Genomic DNA, 17,650 nt, shown 5'->3' with positions numbered 1-17,650 from the left:
GTTTCTATAGGTTTGTAGGTTGGACCGTTCACAAATTGTCTTGCCCCTCATACTTTTCAAGATTTGCAAGCAGCTTCGCCCACCGCCCGTCATTCCATTCAGCCCATTCCTTCCACTCGTCGCTATCAGCGCCTAATGCAATCCTGACCCAGTGCATCTCGCCTGCGACTACGAAATCGGCCAGCGAGACAATGTCGCCCATCATAAACGGCCCCCCACTTGCCTGAATCCACCCATCGATCTTCGCGAATGCAGCCTTGGTTTCTGCCCATTTCGCAGTGTGCTCCTCACCTTTCGGCAAAACCTCCGCCAACGGCTTACCAAAGCTGACCTCCCGTGTCCGCAGAAAATACTCCCGCGAGCGCGGGTTCAGCACCGCTGGTATCCGCGGGATAATAATGGGGACCATCGGCGTCGAGATGTGGTCATACGCGACTTGGAATGTCTGCTGCAACACACGCGTGCCCGCCGGGATAATCGGGCCGGCACCCGAACTGGGGTAGGTTTTGTCAAGGTACTCGGCAATGCGCATCGAGTCGGAGACCGTCTCGCCCGTGTTGGGGTCGTGGATGACCGGTAAGGAGTAATATGGCTTGCCGCTCTTGAGCGTAGTGCTGGGTGGAATCCTCAGTGTTTCCGTGTAGAGAGCGGCGATATCAGGGTATTCGACCCAGATCGTGGTGTAAGGCAGGTTTTTGTAGTTGAGCGAGTACCTCGTCCGCCAGGTGTTGGGCGACCATGTCTCACCAACCACTTGGAAGGGAATGTCATAGAAGAGAATGGGTTGCATGAGGGTAATGAGCAAGCCTTGTTTCGCCGTCGATCCATTTCCTACGGGCGCCGCTCGCTGCGGCGAAACGGGTCATGGGAAACCGATGAAGAGATAAAACACACTCACGTGACGTATGGAGTTCCTCTGGGTATGCTCTAGCTGAGTTGATGTAGTCTCATTTTAGGACTACGCGGTCTTGGAAATGCCTCTATTTAGGGCTGAATACACCAAAGAAACAAACAACACATATATGTACCTATTGAATAATTTACCGAGCCTTTTCCAACCTCACAGCTTCGACTTCGACTTGACTCGCGCCCGCACCTCCTCCGTCAGAATCCGACGCAGTATTTTCCCGCTCGCATTTTTGGGAATCACAGCAACGAACTCGACGTCAGCGAGGTGCTTGTAGCGGATTTTGTTATCCGAGACGAGCTGATGCCGCGTCAGAAAGAGAGAGAGGGCAAGTGGGTGAAAAGGTACCTTTTTGATCGAGGTTTTGATGGCCTCTGCGTCTGTCTTGGCTCGCTTCTCCGCATCGGCAGTTAAAACAACAAATGCAAGAGGAACTTCGCCCACTGTGGGATGCTTTCAGTATTGACAAGTAATGCCGGAGGAAGGAACGCACGTCGGTCATCTGGAGCGCCAACGACGCATGTGTCAGAAACATCAGGGTGGTCTCTGGTCACCAGAAATGAGTCTTATGGGATGACCGATAGTGAGCTGAGAGCTCTTACAAGATCAAGCCCTCTAGCTCGGCGGGAGACACCTTGAAAGGACATCTATATCGGCGAGCATGGGATGAAACAGTCACAAACCTGGAATCCTTGGACCTTGATCAACTCCTACGAGATGGGTTTGAGCGCTGAGGAAAATAGAGTTGCCAGAAGGAGCACCTTGAGCCTGTCCGTTACCCAAACCTCGCCATTGTCCTTAATCACCACCTGATCTCCAGTCCGGAACCAGCTAGTACACACCCCATTAGAGAAACGGTTAGCAATCGCTTATGAGACGCACCCATCCGCGCTAAACGACTCTTCCGTCCTATAGTATTGTCAGTTTTGATGGATCATTGAATCCTCAACTCACGCTTTCTTATTCTTGTGGTACCCCAAAGATAGTGATGGCGTTTTGACCACAAGCTCACCTGGCTCGTTGGGCCCCGCTAGCGAGCCATCCGGTTTGACTAGTCGGACACGAACTCCAGGAATCAAACGACCAACAGCTAGAAGCCCTTCATCAGAAAGCGCTCCTCCAAAAAAGGTGATGCTTACAGCCAAATGAGCTTGGTACGTGGAAAGGCGTCATGGACAAAATCGTCGCAGTTTCGGTCAGCCCTTGGTTTCCCATCTATATCAGCCCATACTTCCGGAGCGCAACACTTAGCATACCATAAGCTTGTCCCGTCTTCACCTGAGGGAATAACTGCACAAGTTGTTCCTGCAGCTCGCTGGTTAACGGGGCGGCACCGCACTGACAAAAAAGCTATCAGTCATGAGATGGGTTTTGTAAGGAAAAATTACCCCGATGAACTTCAATCCGCTGAGATCGTATTTCCGGACAACCGGATGCTTGAAGGGAAAACGTCAGTAAGCGCATGTTGTAAAGTTAGCTCACCTACTTTGGCGAGCGCAACAGCAATCGGCGGGACCAACCTAGAGAAGGTCAGCATATCCTCAGAAATGCCGGTATACAGAAACTTGCATCAGGTGTTGGATACTACGAACTCGAGTTAGTCCTCAAAGAATGGTTGCCGGAAGCCTGCCTACCGATATCGGACAATGCTTTCAAGCATAGCGAGGAAGTCGAATTTGGGAATAACAACGAGGGTTGTCTGTGTTCGGGTGAGCATCTTCGTTAGATAAGAGAAGCAAACCCACGGCACTAAAGATCATGAAATGCAGCTATGGAAGAATTTGAGAAAACGCCATTGATCCAAAGAAGTAACAGACGTTGAAAACGAGTCCAGCGACATGGAAGAAGGGCAAGACGCCAAGCACGACATCGCCTTTGTCGAGCCAGGGATTGTCGGTGAGACATGCGACGCGCATTTGGACCATGTTCGCGACAATTGCAGCGTGTGTGATAGCGACGGCCTGGAGTACGGCCCGATGTTGGCTCAGGGATAGAGAATGGAGAATGACGCACCTTTGGAGGACCTGTGGTGCCAGAAGACATGCACAACATGGCAACCCTGGTCGCGCCTTCTCCAGGCTTTAGCTTGATACCGACGTGTGAGAAGCTGGGTGCGCCACGGGCCAACACTGGGGAAACCAGGGAGGATAGTGTCACAACCGGAGCTTTGGCTGGGGCGTCAATGAGTGCTATGCGATCCAGAGGCAGTCCAGTGCGCTTGGCAGCATCGAGGACAGCGGTAAGAGTGCTTGAGTGGGCGACAATGAAGGTTGCCTCGGTGACCTTGAGTTGGTATTCAATCTCAGAAGCCGTGTAGGATGGATTGGCGCCACTATTGACTTGTTCAGCGAGAAAAACGCGTGAAAGAAAATAACCCATGCCTGAATATTCCACCGATGGTGGTGATAGCCCACAACACGATGGGGTAGTCTAGCAGTTTGGGTCAAGCGCATGCATGTCCTACTGACTAGCAACACTCACCGATATGATTGGGGCTGCACACGAGTACTTGTTTGCGTCAATAACCAACTGGTCGTTCTTCGGATCGAGTCGCTCACCCACTTGGCCATCTCCTAAAACAACCGTTCATAAACGGTACAGATAACAACTCGCAACTTACCAATCTTGTACTTCTCCTTCAATACCGTCGCCACCGCGGTCGTGCGGTCTCTGACCTATATATTTGAGGAAATAGTTTCACAAAACAATACCACACACCTCGCCTAGAGAGACACGTCTTCCTGTCGCATCCTCGATGAAGCAAGGAATGTCGCCTTGTGGCGGACGCAATGGATGGGTATAGGCGGGGTCAAGCATGAACTGGGGAATGGTGACATCGGTAGGGAGAGGCGCATTCGGGCCCAGTTCGCCACCGTAGAATTCAGACATCGTGAAGACGAAGGAACAGGAGAAAAGGTGTGAAATCAAGACAAAAAAGTTAGGTCTTGTCAAAATACCAACTTTCGAGCCTTTTCGGGCAGGGCGGGCGGGAGCGGCGCTCTTTAAATGCTCCCTTTTCGGGATAGGGCGGAAGACGAGAGAAAGTGCTGCTACATATCAAAACCGGTTTACCGTCGTCGGAGGAGTGAAGAATCCGACATCACAGTTGTCATGCTGACAAAGCAGCTATTCGAGAGTACTTAGCTTGTTGTCCTAGCTCATTCAAAACTGGAGGCAGGTTTGGCGGGGAATGTTTAGTAATTAAGACAAAACCCATTTCTCTCTTTCAGAAAGTTTGGGATTGATTCAGCATCCTCTCTATGACTTACAAAGCAGCTATTTGAGAGTCTCTCCGCTGATCCAGACCCAATCCATACCACCATTTCATTGCAACCGGCTTTTGGACATCCCCGATCCGCTCAGAAATTTCGACAAACGTCGCGTCGTGCAGTTCCTTCTTCCTGATCTCGTCACCACCGGCTTTGAGGAGGATTTGGCCGACCCGCTCTAAAATGCGTGGGAGCAGTTTTAACGGCACTGCAGGCACAATTGAGATAAGGGTCAGATGCAACCGGTGGACTCTGTCGCTGGCATATGAATCAACACTTGTTCCGGACAGTTCTTGGATCATTCTATCCAAGACTTCAATGCAGTATAACGCGATCGTGTCATCCTTGGCGGTTGCACATCGAACCAGCGACGAGTAGGCTAGCCGCAACTGGGCAGTACTCAGTCGGCCATCAACTGAATTCTAGGCCGCATCAGGATCAAAGAATCCCGGTTGAAAAAGAAAGCTTGCCTCCAGTAAACATTGAGCATAGAACGGAATCATCCGCACGACAAATCCTTGTCCATCGCCGTCGGAGGGTTGAGTCTGAGCATGATCCGCGTGGGCGGCAAAGACGGCGAGTATAAGTGAGTGCGCGGACTCGTAACTCTCGCGGTGAGTCGAGACCGAAAGAAACCTATCAAGCAGATGAGCATAAAGCAAAAGAGCAATCTATTAGACCATACGGAAGTGCAAGCGGGATAGCATCAGACCGAATGCAGTCATCAGTTAGAACGGGGACGAGCTGCTCAATACACGTTAACTCGTAGGCCGTCTTTGCAAGATCGCCGCTAGTATGCCCCACCAACTCCTTTACGAATGTGTCGGAGGCAGTTCCTGCCGCGATTAAGTCCAACGCGAGGTAAAATGTCTTCCGAAGTTCCGCAAAACCTGGCTGAGCTGCTGTCGAAAGGCCGCCAAACTGGGATACCACAAAAGATAGATGATGCAGAGTGTGTAGGACGGTGAGAGGTATCGAAGAAGGTGGCTCGGGTATATAGACGAGCGCAGACAACGTTGCTTCCGCTATCATGATGTGTGCAAATAGGAAAGTTTTGAGGTTGTTCCAAACCAAGGTTAGGTCATCACCGACAAGACTTGTATGTTGCCAATCCGTTTCAATGGTCTTGGACATGGCGAGAAATACTTGGAGAGTTGCAAGTGAGCTCACAACGCTTTCATTGGACAGTGATTCACAGAGCACTGATGTGACGAGGGCCGTGAGTTTTGCGAGTGGAGCAATCGACTGCATGAGAGGAGATCCATTAATCTTGCGGAGAGTCGATGCGTTCACGAAGGTTCCAGATGCGAAGGCCGACGCGATGGTAAAGGTGAGGAGATCTAGAAGGACTGCCAGCGGTAAGGCTTTTAGCCTTTTGCGAGCGACAAGAACCAGGGAATGGGATGCAAATATCAACGCCAATGAAATTGGATCAACTGAACTTGGTTTCCGTTAATGACAAGAGCAAGTTGACAACACGCACTGTCTCCTGCAGACTGGAATTCAGCTTCCCAACTCGATGTTGAGCTGTCCATAACCTCAGCAACAGATATGACAACTTCGTCTTCAATCTGTGAGCGGTCAACTTCGATTTTCTCGGCCGCTTTCAGATCCTCAAGTCCTGCCAGTAGACCTCCACAGCAGGCCAGTCGCAATAGCGGTTGTCCTCCTTTAATTCCTTTTAAAACCGCGTTCGACCATAACGCGATTCGGGTTCTTAGCGCTCTCGCAAAAGTTGCGTCAACAAATGATCGCTTCTCGTCGATTTTCTGTGCGTCGCGAAAGCGAATATGAGTTGCATGGCGGAATGCGGTAAACAGAGTTTGGAGCTTCTCGTTGGTGAGAGGTTGGGCAGTAAAAAGAGGGGAGGACAAGATTATTGCGGCAAGCGGAGTTGGGAGAGGTGACAGCGTGGCCAAGTGGTGGGCAGTCGCAGCTTGAATTGTACTAAGCGGCAGGGTTTTTTTGTCCTTGCGCTGGTGCAGGTGGGCAAGCAGATGGGCGTAACCAGGAGTCGACATCTCCACGATGAAGTGACATCATTACAAAAAAAACAGAAACACGCCGGGAAATAGCTACTTACCTAGGAACACAACAAGAGAATAAAGAGTGAAATACGAGTTGGATGCTGTACAGCTTGTCGTGAGTTCCAAGCGGTTGACGACAGAGTCCGCCCTGGACTGCGTGAAACGGATGTGACGCGTGTGACGTCTGCTTGCTTTCTCTTGCCGGTGATGTTGTAGAATGGCCGCCTCTCGTTCCCAAAACGCGCGCTGGCCAGCTCAGACGAGCTCCCCTGGGCTCAACAAGCGACGACGAACAGACCATTCCGGCTCTACCTCCAAAATGGCCCGTCAAATCGTGGCTGACAAGAACTCGGTCGAGTCTGCCAAACAGACTTGCGAGTTCGCAGCTGGAAACGACGTCGTCTCATGCTATCCTACCAAGAACACTGTTATTCCCCAACACCAATGGGCCACCTTTGTTTGTGCGTCGCTGGACCTCTATCTATCATTTTTCCCTGCTTACATTTTCGTCGCAGGGAACTCTAATCTCCCCGAATTCACCCAGACGGACCGTGTCAACATATACCTCTTCCATGGCGACTCCCAGCAGCAGATACTTTTCTTCCCGAACGTTGTCAACCCCAAGGGTCGGGCGGGCTCCGTCACTGCACAAGTCAACGACTCGTGGTGGGGAGACCGTGGTGCCAACTGGGATAATGCCAATATCTCGTATCCTTTCTTCTGGATAATGTCTCGCTCAGACAAGTCGCTTGACGATGGGACACAGCAGCCTCAAGCCACCTTCTCTGCCGTTCGTGCGTGGACCCATCATGTCGTTCTCTTGCCATCGCTCATGTCAACTTCCCACAGAAACAACATTCGCTGATTCGGTGCTTGCGGCCATGTCAACTTCAGCGCTGGCAGCCAGTGCGACTCATCCGACCACTGCTTCTACAACAGGCTCGTCACTGTCGCTTAGGTCGACAAGTACTGGCGGGGTCCAATCTGGTGCATCAAGTTCGAGCAACTTTCCTCATTGGGCCATCGCTGTCATCGTTGTTCTGGGCTTCCTTGCTGTTGCCACGACTTGCATTCTCACCTTCTTCATAATCCGACGGATACGCAGACGAAATGCCATCGAGTCCAATCGCAATTCGATGGGTTCCAGTTCTCCCATGATGGCCAACACTGGCCATTCTGCCGCATCACCTCTTCTCGCCGCGGCTGCCATTCCAGGTCGGCATGCCAGTACGACTTCCCACGTCCATGGGGCTCCAAGCGTAGTCTCTCCAGATGGCGCTTCAACAATATCCCGGGCCGGGAGTGCCGGCGACCCAGGTCCTTTCTCTGGCGCTGATGCGGCAATTATGGCCGATGCATTCCGGAAAGCACTTCGCAAACCAGACTTTGCAGACCGACCAGTAGAAGAAGGCGAGAGCCCAGAGAATCCAGAAGTGACTGAAGAACAACTGATCAACCGCGAACTCGCGGACGAAGGGAAAGACATCCGAAGTGTCGGTTCATCTCGAGGAGTCAAAGTTGAAACGATGAGCGATGCTGGTACACACGACACTGCTCATTGAGTGTGCCCTCGCTTTTGTTTATTCTTTTCCCTTCGGTCGGTTTGCTGGTCTGTATCTTCTCTCGCCCTTGACATTATATACTCTTTCTCTCTTCGTGTCTACTTATTCCTCCTCTCTCCTCCACATCAACCTTGGACATGTTCAGCTTCCAATATTACCCACTACTGCCCCCCTTGTCCGTCCGCGCTGCAGGCTGCAACGAATGCTCTGCATCCATTCTCTTTCTGTTACTTTTACAGTACGTCCAAGCCTCTTTTTCATCTCCTACCTCACGCCTACCCACCTCTTTGGATCCATTTTTTTCTTGCCAGCCAGCATCTCTTTTATCGCGGTCTAACATGTATCCCAACTCGAGCGTCAGTGCGCACCTCGCCCTTCCCTTCCTTTCTACATTTGTTCTGCGCGATGTTGGACTATGACGTACCTTGCGTCTGGAAGACGTCTGAATGCAATGCTATGAATGCGATAGGCACCACAATAACAAACGAAATGGATGATGGCGAGCAACGATGAGGCTACAAGCGGATCACATCAACAATTTGCCACCAAAAAGCACTGGAAAGGACAGGACACAGAATGAACTTGCGCGTATTGGGTTTTTCCTATATATTTGTTCAAAATAACTCAACAGTTGCCTTCTGGGCAGGGTTACGAATCGCCTCAATCAGCGGTCCCGTATCTGCGTCTGCGTCTCCAGGCCAGCTTGTCGATAACGTGAAGCGGACATCCTCGAGTATTGTTGCAATGGCACCAAGCCACCATGGATCGTTGACCAACTGGTGCAGCTCTTTGTTCCGTGCCTCAATCAGGCAAAGCACCTCTTCCGACCTCGGAGTAACTTTCAATGTTTGTGCCAGATTGGCTGCGAGAGACTCAAGTTCGTCTTCCATATTGTTTGGCCCACCGGGTACAAGTAACTGTAGGCTTCCAAAGCCTAGATGCATCGCACATGTCACGAAGGTCGGTCGCAAAGCAGGGTTCATCGTTTTCCAGATTTTTGTCGACTGGAGTGCTTCTTCCCAGAGCTGTGGACGAAGGAAATCTGTCGCAGTCTGGAGGCTGAGTTGTTGAAATTTGTCCCTTTTCTCTTCGTCGTAGTTCTTGAAGAACTCCGGCTCGCTTTGGAAATCAAGATGCTCGAATGAGTTGACATCTGGCACACAATACGTGAACCATTTATAACGTGTTACGCAGGTGAGCGGGCGGCACTGAAAGGGAAGATAACCAAGCTCCGTCGAGTGGTGGAAGAGTTCGCCATAGATGACCCAGGTGAGCAGGGTGGTCTCGGGGTCGTTGCACACGGTCCATTCTTCATCCGAGCTGGGCCCCACGGACAAGTCCAACTGCCGATTGAGTGGGTTAAGCACTGTGTATTTGAAATCCAATAAACGCCTGATGTCATCCATAGTGAGTCCAACGACGGAGACCGCCAATTCCGCAAGTTTGTCCACACCGCCACGGATAGCTTCCTCTAGTTGAACTCGTCGATCGTGCTGCTGGATGGCCCAGTTAGCGAGTTGCCTTGCTGTCGCAGCAATGATCATGTGAGGATGAGGACGAAAGAAAATTCGCCCGGATTCTGCCACAAGTCGCGACAGCAGTTTTGGACTGGGATTGGCGCATGTGTGATATAGCGCACGACACGTCGATGAGAGAGACAAAATGTCTTCAATGGAGTCCACAAAGTAGGGTAGCCTTTGAAGTAGTTCAGCGGGAAGTGTATCAAGCGACATGGACTCGGACAATCCAACTCTGATCAAGTCACATTGAGCGCCGAGTGCGGATGGTACATTAACACCAAAAGTGTTCGGCGCTGGGGGCTGTCTACTAGTATTGAGCATGCTGCATGGTAATCAACCGCAATTCGACCTTCTTATAGTTAAGTTCAACAACGAATTCGAATGGGTCGCGAGCTGTCACTATCACGTGGTCACATTCAAGTTTTCTGCCGCCTCCTGCCAATGCCATTGGCTTCGTCCTCTTTCTTCCCTGGCTAAAAATGCACAATACTGCAATTTAGCCTGGGATAACGACCATGATCCACCTCTCCCACCCTATAACTACTCCCCGCGAACACACTGCCTTCAGCTAGCTGTCTCTTTCGCCCTACTCGGGCAACGTCGAAGTGAGAAGCCGGCGGCGGTCCGAACTCACCGACTGAGTACATACTTCCCCGCTCTATTTACATCTACGCCGACCACCAGGTGACTGCTCACTGTCAGAGAAGTCCTATTTTCCCGCACGCTGGCTCTCTGGAGCCACCTACCATCATGTGTCGCAAGCTTCGATATATTTCTTCGACTCCAGACAGCGGTGTAAGGTCAACCCACCATGTTCCTCTCAGCCCTCTTCGTCATCTCCCTTTCCGCTTCGTTTGGCTCAGTTCAGCCGCAAACAGTGTCTGTTTCAGTCCCTTCAGCAGCGCCTTCTGCAGCACAAACTCTTAGCCCAACTTTGTTCTCGCTGTCCATTGAACAGGTCAGCTTATCCTTTCCTTGAGGTTGAACCAGACCCAATATTCTCTAGGATGCTTGGACCGACTGGGCTGGCACATCCGCCCCAAACTCCTTCTTGAGCAATACCCTCAACAATCTCAAGCAGCGCACTGGGGAACCTCCGTGGTTCAGAATTGGTGCAGACTCAGAGGATCGAACCGACTTCAATCCCTCTATAAAGGTCACTCGTCAGTTTCATCGGCGCTGAACCATTCTCACACTTCTACAGTTCTCTCAGACTGTGCCTGTCGCCCCCAGCGTTGCAACCCCATACCCTGAGGTCATTCTCGCGAATTTCTAGCTTCTCATTCTCATGATATAGCCAGGCTTCGCAGGTCATTGTTGGTGATGGATTTTACCAGATCGCCGACCACCTTCCTACTGGTTTGCCTCCGTACTAGCGATTGCCTCCGCTCAATACTTACATACATAGGCACCAAGGTGGTCTGGGGCGTCAACCTCTTGCATAACAACGTCACTGCTGCGTTCCTTGAAGCGAATTCCATCCGGAAGGCTTTCGATTCGCCTGCCATGGCGGCAGCTGGGGTCACATTGGAGTTTATTGAGATAGGAAATGAGCCTGATCTATATTCTGGGAAGGTGACTGCGCCACATTATGCATTGATCTTTCCCTCATTTTGGACTGTAGCTCAATTACACGTCTGCGAACTGGAATATATCGGCCTATATCTCACAATGGACCAAGTTGGCAACAAACTTGACCAACGCGGGTCTTGTAACCTCGGCCAGCGGGCCGAAGTACTTCGGGCCTTCGTGGGCCGGTGTTTCGAATGCGGCGACAGGCTTCACACCCTCTGGAGTGATCAACGGGGGCATGCTGAACAGTGCAGCTGGATCGTTGCTGAAAACGTATTCGACCCATCATTACCAATGTCAGCATTCCCTCTCTTTGGGTTCCGCAGAGCTGATACAAAGCAGGTGGAGGAGGAGAACTCTTGACTGACATCGTCATCAAGGCAAACATCCAGTCCAACCTCACCCAGTTGTCACCTGCAATTTCTCTGGTGCGCTCTCATGGCCTCGACTACGTACTTGGGTTTGTCATTCGCCTTGACATGTCGTTGTTTTCATTCAATGCAGAGAGACAAACTCTTGCTTTAATCACGGAGCCGTCAACACGAGTAATGTGGGCGGTATTGCGATCTGGACGCTTGATTACACTCTGTTGGCGGGCACACTAGGAGTAAGCCGGCTCTTCTTCCACGAGGGTGTGGGTTACAAGTACAATCTGGTGAGGATGGCTCCAAATTCACTTCTATTGACTAACAGTCGATAGATCCAACCGGTTGAGCTAACCCGTTCAACGATTGACGCATCTCCCCTAAGCACCCCGCTTCCTCCGCATGTCCAACCAGCGTACCACGCAGCAATCGTAACTGCTGAAGCTATTGGAACTTCGGGAGCTACCACAGCAGTTGAGCTTGATATCAACGACAAGGCGGTCTCAGGTTACGCGTTTTATGAGAAAGGGGTGCTCAAGCGCGCAGTTCTCATTAACCACACCATGTTCTTTGCCGGGAGCGGTAAGAAACGCGGCGTTAAGACCATTTCGTTGTCGATTGGTGGTCAGGTGACCCTGAAGCGGCTCTCCATCCCGTATGTCTCCGACACTCGTGCATTTGTTCTACTGAATGACATCATCACAGCTCTGCCGATGCAACGACTGGACTTTTGTGGGCTGGACAGTCTTTTGATACGGCGAGCGGGCTGCCGAGTGGGTCAGTGGTTGTAGAGTCAGTCGATGCGGGGTCTATTCCATTGAGCGATACGGAGATTGTGCTGGTGTCTTTCTGAAAGTAGGGAATGGGTTGACTGAATGGATATTGTGTTATTCTGCAGACAATGCGAGAGTGAACACTTGGCAGAGATGTCCGATGTAACTAAAGTGGAACCAAGATGCGAGGGTTTCGATGATGATGGTAAGAGGAGAAGCAAACAAAATGGAGCCTGATTTTGATTTGTGTTTCCTTTGGTTCCTTCCGTCATTCCCGAGTCCTGACGCGCGACAACGACGCCGAAGATTGCCAGCCTGGTCGTCAGCCCCCCGTGCGCCTTGCCGGGGTAATGCAGCAGTCAAGGCCATGGTCCGCTGCGAATAGCATGATAGGTCACTCAGTTGCTAAGCTCGAAGCAAGTTCATATCTGATTCGGAGCAGCCGGCGCAAGCAGTGGCTTCATTGCCAGCGTCGCTACTTGTCCTTTAGACGTTGTCAAAACGAAGTTACAGGCCCAAAGGGCCGTTGCTGGGCATCATGGGTATGAAGGGATCTTAGGCAAGCCATCCAATTCCGTCCCTCTTTACCTTTTCTTACTGAACTTGTACTCCTGTTTAGAAACAGTCAGGTCCATCTGGAAACATGACGGAATTCGCGGATACTACAGAGGACTGGGCCCGACGATTCTGGGCTATCTACCAACATGGGCCATTTACTTTTCAGTCTATGACACCATCAAGACTCATTTTGGCGAACCTCCTCTTGGTGTAACGCCCCAGCAAGAACGCCTATACCCAGCTGCGCAGGTCAAAGGCTACCAACCCACAATACGCGAGCACCCCTGGTCTCTCCACATTCTTTCCGCGATGGGAGCTGGCGCGACAAGCACAATATGTACAAACCCGTTGTGGGTAATTAAGACACGATTCATGGTGCGCTCTACTTGTTATCGAGAACGGAGTTCAGCTGACTTGGTCCTCCAGACACAATCCCGTCAGGAAGTTAGATATAAACACACCTTAGACGCCGCCCTGACCATCTATCGCACCGAAGGCGTTAGCGCATTTTACCGCGGTCTGGTTCCCAGTCTCCTCGGCATATCACACGTTGTCGTACAGTTTCCGCTCTATGAACAACTGAAGATATGGGCGCGTGAGTTGTTGTGGTTTCTCCACGACAAATAGACAAGCTTACTCATTATGGTTAGAGGGCGACTCCCAAGTTCCTCTCCCCACGAGCCGTATTCTCCTCTGCTCAGCAGTGGCTAAGATGACCGCCTCTCTTGTGACCTATCCACACGAGGTCGTTCGGACGCGACTCCAAACCCAACGTCGACCATTAGCAGAATCATCAGACGGGCTGCTGACTCAGCTGGAGCGGGGCGGTATTGTGCACACAACCAAACGACTCATAAGGACAGAGGGCTGGAAAAGTTTATACAAAGGCCTGTCTGTGAACCTCATTCGCACGGTTCCCAACAGTGCTGTCACCATGTTATCGTATGTGACTCTGCCTTCGTCCTCTCGAGTGCTGATTGCTTGCAGGTATGAGCTGCTGATGCGGCAGCTCTCTCCCCGCCCCCCCTAATCCGCATCCCTCTTAGAGCAGCGCTAGTTGTTGTATCATCTTTCACTTGCCAGCATTCAAGTTTTTTTTTTGTCCAAATAGTCCCAGAAATGAAGGTGTGAACGGAAGTACTGGGTGTTCGAGTCAGAATCCTAGCAAGAAACTCGCGAAAAGAGAGAAAATGCAAGCAGTGAGTCTGAGGTAAGGACAACGAAGACACGATATGAAAATCGGGTACTTGACATTGTAGAATGGGAGCTTTTTAGCGTACATTGTGTTTCATTGGGACGAAAGAAAAATCATCATGTGCTAGGAGGAAAATAATTGCTATGGAGCGCGGGAGGCGGAAGGTCTTTTTCAGCTGCAGCTTGCTTCCAGAAGCAGTCAGGATCATGAATACCATCTTGCCAGATGTTGTGCTCCTTCCACCGTCTCCGACGATGCATGATCATAATGCGGTGGTCGATAGTGGATGCCTGGGTAACAAGACTCGAATGTTCATCACTATGGAGGTGCGATGTGACAACCACTTGTTGGAGCTTTGGTGACTCGAGGAGATTCACCAATGCCTCAGGCCGCAGTTGAGGATCTGATCCTATGGCAATCGATATGCGTTTGACCTTGTCGAGCTTTGGCACAATGGAATTGGGGGACCAGTGATTTTGTTCCAATGCGCCGATGAAATATAGGTGCTCAAGCTGATTCATAAAAGCTTTGAATGCGGTATCGGTCATCGATCCGGCCCAGTAAGCGCGGTATTGGAACAAGGTGAGGGAGACACATTCTTTGTGTTTTAGCGTTCGTCCGCTTAGAAGTCTCTGCAAGATATAGGGAGGGCAGGCGAGAGAGCGAATGTGGATACAGCGCTGGATGATGGAAACACCGAGTGTGCTTATATCATGACCAGAACCAGGACAGATCGTCCAAAGAGCACGAATGCGTGGGATGACTTGAGCGCCGCGTTTGTCGAGATAGTAGTCAAACGCCTGTAGTTGTTCCTTGGACTTGAGAACGACGGCGACCTTCTGCAAGTTTTCACAATAAGCTCGATATTTGGCGGGGACAGGGAAATCACAAACCGGCAGCATTTCGAGGCGGATCCAGTCATAGATTTGGCGATTCGTCAAGAGGAGTGCGCGGTATGTTGATTGCCCGGTAGTGACGGCATACCCTAGTATCTGCATGACCAGCTCTACAGCGAGCGAGGTGAAAGGAAATGGCTGGAAAGTAGGCTGGAGCATATGCTGGAATTTCCGACGGACAACATGGTCGTCAACCCGAGTCATCTGGATCTATAGCTGCTAATTAGTATATCTATCGCGAGAAGAAAGCTAGGATCTTAACCGATATTCTACAGTGTGGCGATTTGTGAAAGTAACCGAGAAGAACAAGATGGTTCCAAGTCAAAGAAAGCTTTGAGAGATCAGCGCTCCCGATCAACGCCTGATGGCCGCGATGAGCTCACCAGCGACACTCATCTCGTAGTCCTTATTTTGTTTCCACCGTGGCGCTGTGGAAGTCAATTACTGGGCAGAAGGGCCCTGCCCTGGCCCCGGAACCACTTGCCTCCCCCGCCTATAACATCTCTCTCAACTTCACCAGCCTCATCTCCTTCCCCTCAAGAATTCTTGCCCGGATTCGCAAAGCAGACTCTTTGTTCGATGAATTTCTCCTGGACAGCAAGCCAGCCACCCCGCGCTCGCCATCGCTGTCGGGGAGAGGCTCGGACTTGGGCCCTTATAGCTTTGCTGCTTTCTTCTTGTCGGGGTATATGTTGGGGTTGTTCCTATTGGTGAGTTTTTACCTGGATTCTGTGCTCAACAAGCCAACGCTCCTCAGGCAGTTGTTATGCATCGGATTCAGAACATAGTCGTCCCTCCACGTTCAGCCAGCCGGTCGCATGATCACAGCCGAAGCCATAACCTGGTTCAACGTGTCTGGAATGCCGTTCTTCCACTCGACCTTACCCGCACATCCACGCGCTTGGCCTTCCAGCTCCCGACGCTCTACTTTCTTTCCAAACAGCTGCTCATTTGGGCCGCTATACTACTCCAGGTCTCTGATCTCTATCCTGTAAACCGGCCTGGCGGGTACATCGCGTCTTTCGGCCAATGGACACAACGGTTGGAGATGGATGAAGTCTGCTTTCGCACCTTTATGGCCATCTGTGCCGCGTTTGCTATGGAGTCCTTTGTCCGAGGTTTAGACGGGGGGTTCGGTCTGGTCCAAATTAATGCCAATTCGACACCTTTTAACTTGGTTCGTCTCTCTTTGGCTCATACTTCGCCACTCTCACATCACCGCTCAGATCGGCTACTCGTTTCTTTTGCATATCTACTCTTCTCCCATCACCCACGTCTATAAGCCTTCGGGACTTCCTTCTCGTCCCGACAAGCATGTGATCGTCTCAATCACTATTCCTCTGCTTCAAGTAAACCTCAGAGCTGTGACCGATATATGAATCACTAACCTTTGTAACAGTTAACTATATTCCATATCTTATCCATCAGGAAACGCTGGTCTAACCATCGTCTCTTACCAACAGCACTCTCGTCGGCCTTGGCCTTGATTCACTTCCACTCAACCCTATACTCGCATTATATGGCTTCACCAGCACCTCTCCCTCTGTCCGTGGCACGACTTCCTGATGTCTCTGTTGCAACTACCGCCGAAAAGTTCCCGGCTCCGACTCCCCCTCCTTCCCCTCCATCTGCAGGCCCACTTTACTCACGGCCCACGGGCTCCGGGTCCTTCCCACTTCTCAATTACGTGCCCAACACGTTCGAGACCCTCTTGATATTGACGATCACCCTAACCATTGTGCTTAACGCCCTCACTCAACTAATTCTAACTGGACGGGTCTCTCGGCCCCTTCTCGGACTCGGTTTAACGGGAGGTAGCGCAAATGGAATCTGGGACTGGGCGCCATCGTATGATGAGGACTGGGGCGTTGTCCTGCTTCGGGTCGGAACTGCTTCGCTTGAAGCCACTGGTCTCCGTGGCTGGGGAAACGAACTGCCCAGTATCAACGCGAGTGCAATGCAGCGTTTCCCTCAATATGGTGTCGCCAAGTTGGGAGCGAGCGGATTGGTGGAGGTTTCAAGTGGCTTCGGGTCCACAGATACTGGTCGAAAGTTCAGGAAGCGTGGGCTGACGAACGAAATCAAAGAGGTCGACGTTGGAGTGCGTACTGGAGGCACATTTGGTGCTAGATTGATCAACTGGCGATGGATGCAAGAGGCGTGGATATTCTTGGGAACGATGGCAGGGGTCGCTCGTGGGCTTGTTCGTGCATCATGGCGCTATGCTTTGACTGGCGGGAAGTCTTGGGACACCCAAAAGAGCGTCGCAGGCTCCCGAGAGCCCTCAAGAAGAAGTGCCAAGATTAGAGGCGGACGAAAGCCAAGACCGGGCACTCTATATGCGCTTCTTGAGGCAAGAGGAGATCAGCGACGATGAGAATGACGGTGCAGAACACTGGGGTCTCGAGGAGAGTTCGGAGGAAGAGCCGGAGAACGAAGATACACTGCAGGATAATGAAGCAACTCAAATGTACTCTGATCTGGCAACAACAATGGAGGGCCCATTGCTTCTGGCCCATCTGACCCGTAGTGATGAAGTGCCGCTAACGAGGAGCCGTTACGGGGCGCTCGTCCAACCAGTGCCTCCAGAAGCGTCGGTTGTTTGTGAGTCTCGTTACTTTGGGTATTGTCCATTAGACCTTTTCCTCCTATAGCTATTCCACCTCCGAATGCACAATTGGAAGATGATAGTCGACGGAATTGTGTTATTTGCACCGTTGAAGCTCGCGATGTCATATGCTGGCCTTGTCGGTAAATGGTCAGCACTTCCGTCATCCATTGCTCAATGTTTTGCAGTTGTCTGTCAATGTGCGATGGATGCCGCGAGGTTCTTGCGTCCAGGGCTTCTGCTTCTAAGCATCGCTGCCCATGCTGCAGAGAAATGTGAGTTTTTCTACCGCATAGCTCCGAACTTATATTGATCTGAACGGGTAGCGTCAAAGGCTACTCACGCATTTTCATTCCTTGAATGTAGAGCCTCCTGTACTTACTGTTTGGTCTGTTTGT

General features: G+C 51.2%; 7 protein-coding genes across 7 annotated transcripts; 3 read left to right on the top strand and 4 right to left on the bottom strand.

The window, feature by feature from the left end:
* Positions 1-28: 28 nt before the first annotated feature.
* MIND_00869500 (GST N-terminal domain-containing protein) lies at positions 29-790 on the bottom strand (the record flags this gene model as incomplete). The annotated part of the gene is made up of 1 exon (XM_037365354.1): positions 29-790. One exon carries the CDS (start codon positions 788-790, stop codon positions 29-31), a length of 762 nt encoding a protein of 253 aa, XP_037218596.1.
* A 270-nt stretch (positions 791-1,060) lies between these two features.
* On the bottom strand, positions 1,061-3,796 carry MIND_00869400 (uncharacterized protein; the record flags this gene model as incomplete). Its single annotated transcript, XM_037365353.1, has 19 exons — positions 1,061-1,207; positions 1,256-1,350; positions 1,401-1,453; positions 1,510-1,541; positions 1,591-1,617; positions 1,669-1,738; positions 1,790-1,816; positions 1,862-1,997; positions 2,047-2,109; positions 2,164-2,245; positions 2,296-2,343; positions 2,394-2,427; positions 2,542-2,606; positions 2,653-2,676; positions 2,725-2,868; positions 2,921-3,337; positions 3,389-3,480; positions 3,528-3,582; positions 3,626-3,796. The coding sequence occupies 19 exons, from the start codon at positions 3,794-3,796 to the stop codon at positions 1,061-1,063; spliced, it is 1,782 nt and encodes a 593-aa protein (XP_037218595.1).
* A 376-nt stretch (positions 3,797-4,172) lies between these two features.
* Positions 4,173-6,197, bottom strand: MIND_00869300 (uncharacterized protein; the record flags this gene model as incomplete). The annotated part of the gene is made up of 4 exons (XM_037365352.1): positions 4,173-4,598; positions 4,647-4,812; positions 4,862-5,612; positions 5,660-6,197. The coding sequence occupies 4 exons, from the start codon at positions 6,195-6,197 to the stop codon at positions 4,173-4,175; spliced, it is 1,881 nt and encodes a 626-aa protein (XP_037218594.1).
* Positions 6,198-6,420: 223 nt separating this feature from the next.
* MIND_00869200 (uncharacterized protein) lies at positions 6,421-7,765 on the top strand (the record flags this gene model as incomplete). The annotated part of the gene is made up of 3 exons (XM_037365351.1): positions 6,421-6,664; positions 6,719-6,997; positions 7,053-7,765. 3 exons carry the CDS (start codon positions 6,421-6,423, stop codon positions 7,763-7,765), a joined length of 1,236 nt encoding a protein of 411 aa, XP_037218593.1.
* A 2,331-nt stretch (positions 7,766-10,096) lies between these two features.
* MIND_00869100 (uncharacterized protein) lies at positions 10,097-13,583 on the top strand (the record flags this gene model as incomplete). The annotated part of the gene is made up of 14 exons (XM_037365350.1): positions 10,097-10,243; positions 10,292-10,441; positions 10,490-10,540; positions 10,587-10,644; positions 10,694-10,860; positions 10,910-11,153; positions 11,200-11,317; positions 11,362-11,512; positions 11,558-11,995; positions 12,310-12,388; positions 12,438-12,928; positions 12,980-13,148; positions 13,204-13,495; positions 13,541-13,583. The coding sequence occupies 14 exons, from the start codon at positions 10,097-10,099 to the stop codon at positions 13,581-13,583; spliced, it is 2,598 nt and encodes an 865-aa protein (XP_037218592.1).
* A 281-nt stretch (positions 13,584-13,864) lies between these two features.
* Positions 13,865-15,040, bottom strand: MIND_00869000 (uncharacterized protein; the record flags this gene model as incomplete). The annotated part of the gene is made up of 4 exons (XM_037365349.1): positions 13,865-14,587; positions 14,642-14,854; positions 14,907-14,975; positions 15,035-15,040. 4 exons carry the CDS (start codon positions 15,038-15,040, stop codon positions 13,865-13,867), a joined length of 1,011 nt encoding a protein of 336 aa, XP_037218591.1.
* Positions 14,955-17,565, top strand: MIND_00868900 (uncharacterized protein; the record flags this gene model as incomplete). Its single annotated transcript, XM_037365348.1, has 8 exons — positions 14,955-14,964; positions 15,023-15,354; positions 15,402-15,821; positions 15,871-15,993; positions 16,044-16,847; positions 16,915-17,248; positions 17,299-17,391; positions 17,441-17,565. The coding sequence occupies 8 exons, from the start codon at positions 14,955-14,957 to the stop codon at positions 17,563-17,565; spliced, it is 2,241 nt and encodes a 746-aa protein (XP_037218590.1).
* Positions 17,566-17,650: the final 85 nt, after the last annotated feature.

The sequence above is a fragment of the Mycena indigotica genome, assembly GCF_014461135.1.
Source record: "Mycena indigotica strain 171206Taipei chromosome Unknown Mind.scaff0007, whole genome shotgun sequence".
Taxonomy (NCBI): domain Eukaryota; kingdom Fungi; phylum Basidiomycota; class Agaricomycetes; order Agaricales; family Mycenaceae; genus Mycena; species Mycena indigotica.
Note: the sequence above shows the minus strand (reverse complement) of the source record. Positions and strands in the feature narration are given on the sequence as shown.